At 36.1% G+C, this 12,761-nt stretch overlaps 1 protein-coding gene across 3 annotated transcripts in view; it reads right to left on the reverse strand.

Annotated features, from left to right (window-relative positions):
* Window positions 1-1,988: 1,988 nt before the first annotated feature.
* The window catches only part of CLPX (caseinolytic mitochondrial matrix peptidase chaperone subunit X), a 43,954-nt gene continuing 33,181 nt past the window's right edge, over window positions 1,989-12,761 (reverse strand). For all 3 annotated transcript variants that reach the window (XM_059372271.1, XM_059372270.1, XM_059372272.1), the window contains 4 exons: window positions 8,732-9,031; window positions 6,941-7,033; window positions 5,030-5,136; window positions 1,989-3,846 (listed from right to left, as the gene is read on the reverse strand). In XM_059372271.1, coding sequence (XP_059228254.1) covers window positions 3,756-3,846; window positions 5,030-5,136; window positions 6,941-7,033; window positions 8,732-9,031 — 591 coding nt within the window. In that variant the 3' untranslated portion in view covers window positions 1,989-3,755. The remainder of the gene's footprint in view (window positions 3,847-5,029; window positions 5,137-6,940; window positions 7,034-8,731; window positions 9,032-12,761) is intronic.

Consider the following 12,761-nt stretch of genomic DNA (forward strand, 5'->3'; position numbering starts at 1 on the left):
AGAGGAGAGGGAGATAAAGAGAGCGTGAGCATGGGGTGGGGGCAGAGGGAGAGGGACAAGCAGATTCCTCGATGAGCAGAGAGCCCAAAGCAGGGCTGGATCCCACGACCCTGAGATCATAAACCAAGATGAAGGCACTTAACTGAGTCACCCAGGAACCCCTCTTCGTTCTTCTTTTAGCATGATTAGGTGGAAAGGTGATGGAAACACTCTCCTTGAAGTTAAATCCTGGCTATTGTTTAGTGGAAAGGTGATGTAACCAATCTCCTTGAAGTTAAATCCTGGCTGTTGTTTTTACAAGTTGTGTGACCTTGGGAAAGCTACTTAAGCACTCTAGGCTTCAATTTCTTTATCTACAAGAAGGGTTGATAAGAGCACCTGCCTCAGAGTTGTTACATTAAATGAACACAGTGACATAGAGTAAGCACTGTAGGAGTGTTGTCATCATTTTGCTTATCATTCCTATTTTTCCATATGTACTTTAGAATCCATTTGCCTATTTTCAATTTTAAAACTTCTTCGTATTTTACTGTAACATTCATAGATTAATAAAGGGTTAATAGACATCTTGGTAATACTGAGTTTCCCCACTGAGGAACATGGGATACCACTTAAGATAATCAAAAACCCCTACCCTTCCACTCTTCCACTGCTATCACCTTAGTCCAATCCGTTATCTTTCAAAAAAGTAATAAAAAAATAAATAAAAAGGCCTAAGTATGTCCAACTCAATCCTTGCTCTATAGTGCTTGCTTATAGTGCAACCTCAGTGGTCCTTGAAAACAAGTCAGATTACGTCATTTCTCTGTGCAAAAACCTCCCAATAGCTTCTCACCTTGCCCAGAATCCAAGTCTGGAAGCGAACTAGAAATAGGAAAAACAACTTTTAGTTTACTGTGGAGTGGATGTGAATTGAAAGGGGTTTTGTCTGCATGATGAGAAGTGATCTGAAAAACAGGAGGAAAATTATGAGGTAAGAGAGGGGCACGTGGGGCGCCTGGGTGGCTCAGTGGGTTAGGCCGCTGCCTTCGGCTCAGGTCATGATCTCAGGGTCCTGGGATCGAGGCCCGCATTGGGCTCTCTGCTCAGCAGGGAGCCTGCTTCCTCCTCTCTCTCTGCCTGCCTCTCTGCCTGCTTGTGATTTCTCTCTGTCAAATAAATAAATAAAATCTTTAAAAAAAAAAAAAAAAAGAGAGGGGCACGTGCTGAAGGACTGTCTACCATGAGGCCGCTAGTCATGTTTCCCTCCATTTTCCTCAGAGCCTTCCCTTCCCAACAATCTAAAATACACATCTAATGATGTGCAACTCTCCTGGTTAATACCCTTTTAATAATTCCCCACTATTTCCTGCCTAAAATTACAACTTAATATGGCATACAAGATATTCTATTGTTTTAAAATGTATGGAGACATTATATATGATGTGTCCAATATCGGAGACATTATGTATGCTAAGTGCTGATTATAGTTAACAGAATATACAGGGGGTATTTTGGTTTTGTTTTAATAAATTTTTTAAAAAATATTTATTTATTTATTTGACACAGAGAGATTACAAGTAGGCAGAGAGCAGACATTTAACGTCTGAGCCACCAAGATGCCCTCAGAATACAGTTTTCACCCTACTGGGACTTATGGTATACCTGAAAAGACATGTGAAAAATAAGCTTGGGATTTTCCAACTCCTAAAGCTCCGTAGTTATTTCATATTTGTCAAGATTTTGATTTAATTTTCGTTATTTCTTTCTGGCAAATTCCTCCTTGATCTTTCAGATCCATCTGGCCCACCACCTTTTGTGCCACCACACCTGGTACCTACCTCATTTCCGTAATTATGATGCACAAATGTTTGTGTTTACTTCCCCTAGTAGATTAGTAATCTTCTTGAAAAACTCGGTTTGATCTAGTGTGGGGCCCATGCAGGACATTTAAGTGGAGGTTTTCAATAAATGTTTAACATAAACTTTAATAACAGAACTTTGTGGAATATATAAATAGGAGCATTTATTAGAGAGATATGAAAGTGCCAAGGATTAACCAATCACTAGAATAAAGCAGCTCATGATAACTGTGTCCTTTTAAAAATAGTACTGCTATGGATATACCACCACACTGGCTTTCATTTAGTACTTTTGTTTTATTCAAATGCCAAAACATAAGTTTCAAGATACAAACTGTAGTTATACTCGGTTTGTTTGATTTAAAAACATCAATTATGCTTTGTTAACAACTTCAAAAACCAAATGTAAGCTGTTGTGACTAAAATGTCTCCCAGTCCATTTCTGGAGGATTACCCTTATATATTTAGTAGCTACTCCAATTTTCACTCTACAAAAAGGAAAACAATGATGCTATAAAGAGAAAGATAATAAACAGTTATAATATGAAAGACTTCCTGAGAAGAACTTTAACCATTAGTAGAGACTAAGAAGGATATCTGTTTCTGTTCCATTTTATAGCAACCAGGCTTAAACACTCTGCAAAAGTGCATTTCTGGTCCTACCAGCCATAGATAACTCACATCAGTTATTACAACATAGAAAGCCCAATTCTTCATCAATAGGATTTAGAATTTGTGAACAGCTTAGTTCTTTTCCTAAGAAAAAGGGGGCAAAAGGAAAACTCAAGAATCTATAAACCAAATAATGAAAACAAATATTTAAGTGTACTCTGATTTAAACAATTTCAAATGAAGTTTAACTGAACACACAGTATGGAAACTTGTATCATCATTAAGCTTAAAAGGTACCCAAATATTTTGGTATTTATAGAATCAAATCAACTAACTTTCATTATTAAGCCCCTCCAAATTTTCCCAGTTTAGTTTTGTTCTATAATGGAGGTTAACTTATATTTTAGTGGGGACACAGTCATTTCTGCTGATAGAGAAGTATAGATTTTCTTTAATGTTCTATGAAACCAAGGAATTAGATATACAACACCAAAAAACAAAACAAAACTAGCTGAGCACTTTACATAAGTGCACAGTATTAGGATAGCACATGGCTGTTACTATGACTGACGATGCATGCTACTTTCAGAATTAAATGGTCTTTTCCTGAAGATTTAAGGCAGAGTTCAATTCTATCTGCCAAGCTCATGATACTAAAATGGACCAAAGATGGAAAATAAATCAGACAAGTCAGAAAGGGAATGGCCTTTTCTGTAGTACCAATTGGGAAATTGGTATCATGCATTAGCAGATAAGACTAAGAACACAGCTAAATAAATCAGCAAAATATGGTTTTTCAGAGTACTTTTCCATGAAATTTTTAACTACTTAGAGATTATTTATTGCAATTTTCAAGATGAATAAAATTCCAATATTTTCAGGCAACAGATATGGGTAAAAAAAAAAAAGGTTAAACTAAAAAATGGTATCTCAATCTTCAATTTTAAATAATTTATTTTCCCATTTGTAGAGTAACATTATTGTAAAATCCAGTTATTGCAACACCTGCATTGCTTAAAGGAACTCCTAAGAATTTTGTTAAAGCATATTTTTTAAAAACTGAACCAAAATAATGTACATTTTACCTCTGAACACTGTGTCATTAAAGTCCACATAATGTCCTCTGTATAAATCAATGTGATGTTACGTAATATACATGATCTGATTTTTACATCCTAAAGGCTTCTGACCATGTATGATATCCCAGATAGATCCAATGCTTTTAATGTCAGACTGTAGAGACAGTTACGATCATAAACAAAAGAAGGAAAAGTTTTATATACAAGACAGAAGTCTGACAGTTTAGCTATTTGCTGCATCTGCCTGGCGAGGCCATCCTTCTTCTTCAACTCCAGAGTCATATTCTTCTTCAGAGGATTCTTTCGTTGGAGCCCTAGCATAAAAAGCCATTAGGTTTTTTTTATTTAAATAAAAATTAGGGGTAAACATGTTTTCTAGACTCAAAATAATAAATTAATCCACCTAGCTAGAAAAAACACGCAAAAAAGGAAAATATTAAGAGCATTTTTAACATTCAGATTTCTTAGTAGTGAAATACAGGAAATACTGAGAACTGCAAAACTAAGAGTTGTAATTTTCCCAATATTTTCCTTAACAAATTTATTACTGACATAAATTGACAAGGCTTCAACTGCAAAGTCTTTAAAAATCCATTTTTCCACCATTTTTAGTATTTCAACTCAAATCCTTGACATTTAGCATATATCTGTAGTAAAGAAGTCAATAGCTTCTGAGCAAATCTGGCTTGACTCAAGTTAGCCAAAATTATGATCAGAATAAAATTTTTCATATATTGTCATCAACCAATAAAAGATTATGTCTCTGAATCAACTATCTCCTAAGTTATCTCAAAAGATAAGCAAACAAAATATCACACCTTGTGACTTAGTTAAAACAAATTTAATTTCTGATATGTAACATTAATATCAAGTGGTGTATTATATTCATTGAAAAGATCAGGGGTCAGTAAACGACAGCCTGCAGGCCAAATAAAGCCCATCACTTGGTTTATTAAATAAAGATTTAATGGCGCACTGACATGCTCATTCACTGCTAATTATCTGTGGCTGCTATTGTGCTCTGAGGGCAGTGGTGAACAGCTGCAATACAGACTGTGTGGCCCTTGAGTATTCATCTAGCCCTTTATAAGCAACTCTGCTGACCCCTGGGATAAACAGATGAAGCAGTGAAAGATGGGTCAATCTGTCAACCAACAAGATAATACCAAGAGAAAATTTTGTGAAAGATCTGAAACCAGTTACTCATAAATGACAGAATTAGCAGCAATTTAAATCTCATTTGGATGACTTCTCTATCTCTTTTGAGACTTCTTCCTTAGGGGAAGGCTAATTTTAAAGAAATTTTCAAAGACTCACAAAATACTATTATTTTGTAAACCAAAATTAGAACATCTTTTCCACAGAAAATTTATGAGATTATGGCACTTTTATGAATATAAGGATGCTCATGAAATTTTTGTGACAGACCAATAAACCATAGCAATAAAGAACTGATCTTGAGTTTTAGATTTGTTCAAGCTTGACAAAACACTTTACCGGATATATCCTGGTTCCTTTTTCCCTTCTACTACTTCTTTGTCAACTTCCACACATACAATATCAGAATTAGGAACTTCAAACATTGGTTCTAGTAACAGCTTTTCCTAAAGAGGTAAGAAGTAATGAATTATATGGAAAAGTGTTAGATTTTTATTTTATGTTCTATAATACTTATGCTCTATATGCCACTAATCAAATTAATTAATTTAACAAGTATTACTGAGTCCCTAATTCTGTACACCAGGAACTGAATGTTGAAAAAAAAAAATCAATATAAAAAGCTTTCATACTCTTCATATTAAAGCAGCTGCTAACTAAATTCAGAGAGAATTCATTCTGTAAGGGAAAGCTATTTATCTATAGCTCTGTCTACTTAGGCCACCATGCACATATAGTAAGACTGTACCTCTGGATTCCGGTGTTACTCAGAATTCTTGGCATATTTTATTACCACAGAGGTCGAATGGTAATTCTTACTTTGAAAGTGATTTAATCCTAAACCATCTCTACCAAACTCTTCAATTTTGAACTATGACTTCAAATAAGCATTTGTTTCAACAGAGCTGCAGATCTTAAGGAAAATACTGGAGTACGTAAAAATTTCTTTTAAAATGTTAACTATGGGGCATCTGGGTGGTTCAGTCATTAAGCGTCTGCCTTTGGCTCAGGTCATGATCTCAGGGTACTAGGATGGAGCCCTGCAACAGACTTCCTGCTCAGTGGGAAGCCTGCTTCTCCCTCTCCTACTCCCCCTGCTTGTGTTCCCTCTCTCACTGTCTCTGTGTCAAATAAATAAAAAGGAAATAAATGTTAACTATATGACCTATTCTTATAGTTTGCATGCTTTTAAATCTGTCTTTAATCAGTAACACCTGAAGTCCAGGAATTCATTAGAGAGTACAATCTCAAACTGTCTGTGGTAAATGTGTAGTTCCAATCAAAAAGTCGTATTATGATGAGAGAAGTAATAATTAGCAATGAAATCCTTAAAAGAGAATAGGAACATATGCTTGCTTTGGGAGCACGTAGGAAAATAGTAACCCACTGTACAGCCAGATCTGGAAATCGAGGGAGAGAACACTATAAATAGAGTAGGTGATGGCTGAAAATAGGCTGGGTCTCTAGAATTTTAACAGAACAAAAAACGGGAGTTCACAAGGTGGCTGGGTGGCTCAGTTAAAGGGTCCAACTCTTGATTTCAGCTCAGATCATGATTTTGGTCATGAAATTTGAGTGCTGCATTGGGCTCCACCCTGGGGTGTGGGGCCTGCTTAGGATTCTCTCTCCCTCTGCCTACCCTCCCACCCCGCCTGCTCACACTCTTGAAAGAAAGAAAGGGAAGGGGAGAAAGAAAGAATAGTGAGTTCATATCACTGTGAAGAATTTAAGGGCAAAAAAATATCATGGTATCTGCAAATTAATTTCAAACAAACAGACAGGAATGAGAATTTCAATGGGTCTGAGGAAGTGGTCTAGGGAGGTTAGTCAAAAGGCCTGAATAAAATTTTCAAATTCTCCTTCCCAGAATCCTGATTTTCTCTATTTCTTTAATGTTATTATGTCCTTTGTTGCAAATGTTTGCTTACTTATTTCTTGGAGGAGAAAGAGAGGAGGCAGGGAGGGAGAGGGAAAGAGAAATCTTAAGCAGACAACCTGAGATCATGACCTGAGCCAAAATCCAGAGTCAGATACTTAACTGACTGAGCCACCCAAGTCCCCCTGTTGCCAATACTTCAGAGTTCCTTTTTTGTAATAAAGAAAAATATAATCTATGGAGACAAAATAATAATAATGATCACAAGAAACAATTCCAGGCCACTTCCATGGATATATTTCCAAAGTAGTAACATGGAGACTTAATATTTATAAAACCAAGAGCAAGAAAATAATCTAGTAAAGCCAACTTACCATTATGGACCGAAGACCTCGTGCACCTGTTTTTCGTTCTAGTGCCAATCTGGCAATAGCTTTCAAAGCATCCTCAGTAACATTAAGTTCACACTACAAATACATAAAAAGAAATGAGAACTTAGATAATACTTTTGTTTTCCTAATATAACCATGTAACATTTGATCTATTAATTGTTACTACCTATCATCATTTCTAGCCTTTGTAGAACAAAAAGGGACTAACGCCCTAACTTTACAGATAAAGAAGTTCAAGCAGATTAAGTATACTGATTCACTAATAATTAGAACCAAGGATCAGAATCTTTACATTTTGACTGACTCTGTCCCCTTTCAGACTAAAGCATTTTTTGACCATTACTTACTTCCTAGAAAGCACTCATCACTCATTTTGAAGAGTATTACTAACCCACTCATCCTAAAGAACAAAGGCAAAGCTTTAGACAAATCTCTCTAAATTACCACAAATTTCAAAACAAGAGTTCAAATTACTGATACTTTATAAATATACTAAAAAGAAAGATTAACATTCTTTGGAACACTACAATTCACAAGACCTTGGTATGAAGCAAATTATGGTTATGAATTTCTACTTCCAGAAAGTGTAAAATTTAAGCAAGGTAATTATCTCACATGGTGCTTTACACCCTTGCCTTCAAGCACTTGTTTCTGTCAATTAGCCTAAGAGAAGTAATAGTATTTTGAATCACAAGTTTCTCATTAGTCCTTGAAGAGGTTTTCTAGATTAACATGGACTTTCCAAGACTTTATTCAACATTTATTGGGCCCCTACCTGTATACTAGAGATGAAATGAGGAATTACCATCTTTGCTGTCAAGGAACTTAAGTCTACTGGGTGGTGACGAATTAGCAAACTAGCATTTACAGCAGTGTATGCACAGTGGTGCTAAGGGAGCACCAATGTGGAGACATTAAAAAAAGCAAGGGGACCAATGAAGGATTTAAGGAGAGGAGTAAAATAACTAGCTTTGTGTTTATTATTTCATTAGAATATTATTAGATATTTATTAAGATATTTATTAATATTTAGAATATTTAATTAATATTTAGAATATAATAAGATATTTATTAATATCATTAGATATTTATTAAGAACTTAAAATCTATTTTCTGGGCATTATGTTCAACATATAAAAATGATCCATTCTGGAAGTAAAATGGAAGACAATGGTATTTTGGTGGTGGTGCTCAGAAACAGACTTGAGACAGGGAGACTTTTTAGGAGCTAAAAGCATGGGTCAAGGTAAAGAATGATAAAGGAGCTTGAGGTAGTGAGAGCAGAATGAAATGAAGAGAATGAAACTAATTATTTAAAGACACAAAGTTCATAAAACCCAAAACGTATGCTGTATGACTGGACATCTGGGCTTGTGGGACTGGATGTCTGGCTGCAGAGAAGTAGATGAGGAAGGTGAGGGAACTTAAGACAGAAGTATATAAAAGTATACACAGTATCCTGCAACAAAAGCATTTAACACTTTAAGGCTGAAAGGACAATCCTATGTGTCTGACTTAAAGGGTTGAGAATAGGCTGCTGGAATAATCTCCCTCTCTATATATCCCAATGATGATTTTAATAGGAAAAAAACAAAGCCAGCTCTTAAATGTCTAACATAACACAATCTGCTTTCCCTCTTTTCTAGATCCATATTTAGTGAGAAATAGGCTGGTATTCCAGATAAGCAGGATTGTTTTTGCTTTTTAAGTTAATTTATGCAGAGTTTCAATAACAAAACCCCACAAATTGAGTATGAAAAATAAAAATCTAACCTTATCCATGCTGAATAAGGCCTGGTACTGAGGAATAACAGCATTACGTGGCTCAGTTAGTATTTGTACAAGTGTTTTCTCATCGAGACTATGCAAAGGAACTACCACAGGCAACCGTCCCACAAACTCAGGAATCATGCCAAATTCAATGAGATCTCTGGCTTCTACGTGACGTAATAATCTATCTTTTTCTTCGATGTCTTGGTGAGTATTTGATTCTCCACTTCGGTTGGCAAGGTCTGCAGCAGCTGCAGCCCTTCTGCCTTTTCCCAGATTAGAAGGTGTTCCAAATCCAAGATACTACCAAGAAAAGACAGATATTAAAAATAGTAGAAAGAAGTTACACTGTATTAAGTACTTTGCATACATGCCTCATGTGACCTTTGCAATATATGAAAGTCCTAATATCAATTCGTATTTTACAAATGAAGAAAATAAGCTTCGAAAAATTAAGTACCTTGACCAAGTTCTCCTTGCTGTAAGTGGTAAAGTTAGGATTTGAATTCAGACCTATCTGCCTTTAGAACTGAGAACTAAACCACCATTTAATAACCAATTCTCAAAGAATGAATTCTAGTATAAATAGATAGGTAAAAACTACGAAAGGAGGTCCCTTAGAACTCGGATGATGATGCTGTAGGGATTTTCTGAAACTTCTAAACTAGTGTGGTTTCTAAAATGTGTAAGAACTTAAATCTAAAATGTGGTTTCTATAATGTGTTAAAATGGAGACAGTAATTATTTTGTAACCAAAATTAATTTTGTAACACTGTAAATAGTACTAGTGCCTATGGAACAAGTGCCCTTATAAGAAAATTATGCTTAAGTGTCTTAAGTCACTGCTTAGCATCCTATTAAAATCATGATTTGAGGTTCCACACATCAACCTACGTTAGAATAATTCTGATTTTATAAAAAAACATATAAGAATGACATTAAAAAAGAAGGCTAACTTTGCTGCAAATGTCTGGGTATTGGGGATCCTGACTGGGTCAGTTGGTGGAGCATGCAACTTTTGATCTCAGGATTGTGAGATCAAGCCCTAAACTGGATGTGAAGATTACTTAAAAAAACAAAAAACAAAAAACCAACAACAAAAAAACACACCCCAAACCACACACATACCCATTGTTTTAAAAAAAAAAAAAAAAAAAAAAGGCTGGATATCTTAAGGTGTATGGATCCTACTTTGGTTCATATAAAAGAACTATACTCTAGGCAATTGTCAGAAAGTTTAATTTTAATATGTCCTATAGCTTTTGTTGAAAAAAGCAGCTCATGATATGTAAGAAAACTGCTTAAGTCAAAAATTCATTCCTTTGACGCTCTAAGCTGTATACATGAATAGTATATCAGAAAGAAAAATACTTCCATTCAATAATTTAAACATTAGTAAGCTTTTATTATGTATAAGCATATATAATTTAAAAATATATTTATTTTATATAATATAAACATTTACAAAGCCTTATTATAAAACACTGGGAATACAAACCTAAAGATAGCTATTACCCTAATGGGGCTTATTTAGAGTGAGAACACATGAAGGAATTAAAGTATCACAGGTGCAATGAAGGACAACCATCCAGGAAATTATAGCAGTAGACAAGAGGGAAAGGATGGGGAGGAGGGGCAGGAGGTGATCACGAAAGCTTCACCAAGTTTTAAAAAATGAATATAGATTTGCTAACTGAATTGAAGTAGGGGAGGGCATGAGCAAAGGCAAGAGGAATAAAACTTAGGAGTGCAAGCAGCCTGGTATGGTTGGAACATAAGTGCATTATTTAATATTGTACCCTGGTTTCCAACAAGGGCTGATTAAAAACAACAGTCACGGGGCGCCTGGGTGGCTCAGTGGGTTAAGCCTCTGCCTTCGGCTCAGGGGCCTGGGATCGAGTCCCGCATTGGGCTCTCTGCTCAGCAGGGAGCCTGCTTCTCCTCATCTCTCTCTCAGTCTGTCTCTCTGCCTATTTGTGATCTCTCTCTCTGTCAAATAAATAAATAAAATCTTTAAAAAAAAAAAACAACAGTCACATGCACGTATTTAATTCTCTATAAAATCACTGTTGAAGACTCTCTTACCTCTGTGTCTTTTCCATAAAGATCTATATGATAAATTCTTTTTATTTTTTATTTTTATTTTTTTTAAAGATTTTATTTATTTATCAGAGGGACAGAGGGGGAGAGAGCGAGCACAGGCAGACAGAATGGCAGGCAGAGGCAGAGGGAGAAGCAGGCTCCCTGCTGAGCAAGGAGCCCGATGTGGGACTCGATCCCAGGACGCTGGGATCATGACCTGAGCCGAAGGCAGCTGCTTAACCAACTGAGCCACCCAGGCGTCCCGATAAATTCTTTTTAAATCTGTGTTTCCTGAAGACCAACCTCATATGCTTCCCCTTTCAGGTAGTAATAACTAGAGCCCATGATTTCTCCCTACTTTTCATTAAGAAGTTCTAATGACCTAAACCTGCCTTCTACATGTTTCTGATCTCTTTTTTGACATCACTTTTAACTGTTTTTTTTCTCTACATGTTTCTAGTTTCAAATTCTTTTTGGAAGCACTAATTTTAATTAGGTAGCAGAACATGATCCTTGCCTCTGGTTACAGATTTCTAAGTAAACTCTACACTCAACATGGAGCTCAAACTCTCAATCCCAAGATCGAAAGTTGCACGCTCTTGAGAGAGCAGCCAAGCGCCCCCAGAATTTTGAATATAAAGTTATCTCCCTCCCTCTCTCTCTCACATACAAAGAAACAATTTCTTCTTTCTAATTAGTTAGGCTAATTAATGTGAAATTTCAAAAGCAATAATGACATAAATTAACTAGTGTGAAAAATTAAAATCTAACCTTATCCATGCTGAATAAGGCCTGGTACTAAGGAACAGCAGCATTATATGGCTCAGTCAGTATTTATACAAGAGTGTTTTCTCACCTAGGGTATCCAAAGGAACTACCACAGCAACCATTCCATTAGCAGTATTACTTTTTTACTGCTAATAAATTGCTGTTTAAACAAGTGGGTGCAAAGCCAAGGAGACTTAAAGCAAACAATACAGCAGAATTGATCTATGACAAATTTATTTAGATAGAATATATATAAAAGAAATCATTTGTGGCTGGCTATTATGTAAAACACAAAACATAGAAAATACTGGTGTGTTTGGGCTTCTTGACACTATGTTGACATTATATTTTATTGAAACCAACATAGGTACTGAGCATGTACCTGCAGATATGAAGAATAAGTTCCAGTTAAAATCAAGACTATTTAAGTTAAAATCAAGAATGTGGTTTTTTTGTTTGTTTTTGTAAAAGATTTATTTATTTGACAGACAGAGATCACAAGTAGGCAGAGAGGCAGATGGGCATGGGGGGAGGGGGAAGCAGGCTCCCTGCTGAGCAGAGAGCCCAATACGGGGCTCCATCCCAGGACCCTGAGATCACGACCTGAGTCGAAGGCAGAGGCTTAACCCATTGAGCCACTCAGGTACTCCTTTTGTTTTTTTTTTTTTTTTTAAGATTATGCATTTGAGAGAGAGACAGAGCACAAGCAAGTGGAGGGGCAGATGGAAAGGGAGACACAGACTCCCCACTGAGCAAGGAGCCCCATGTGGGACTCAATCCCAGGACCCTGGGATCATGATCCAAGCAAAGGCAGACCCTTAACCAAGGTCCCCCAAGGGGACACCAAGGTGTCCCCAAATCAAGAATGTTTAAAAACATCTATAAACCTAAGTGGAATCACAACCCTTCCCCTAACCCCCAAACTGGCTGCCTCATTTTGTGAATGTCAGAGGTGACCTCTGAGAAAACTCCTGGGTGGAGGAAATGGAGAGAAGCTCTTTATTAGGCTCCAGTGAACTGGGCGAAAGGCCTGAACAGAAATTTTACTGATGTGAATCAGCTACCTCAAATTATAAAAGAACTCCTCAGATAAAATATAAAACTGAATAATTAAGTTACACTTTAAAAATGAACTTTAAATAGATGATCTTTAGAAATCTTTCAATTCACCATTCTGAAATTT

This window comes from Mustela nigripes, chromosome 13 (genome assembly GCF_022355385.1).
Source record: "Mustela nigripes isolate SB6536 chromosome 13, MUSNIG.SB6536, whole genome shotgun sequence".
In the NCBI taxonomy this organism is placed as follows: Eukaryota; Metazoa; Chordata; class Mammalia; order Carnivora; family Mustelidae; genus Mustela; species Mustela nigripes.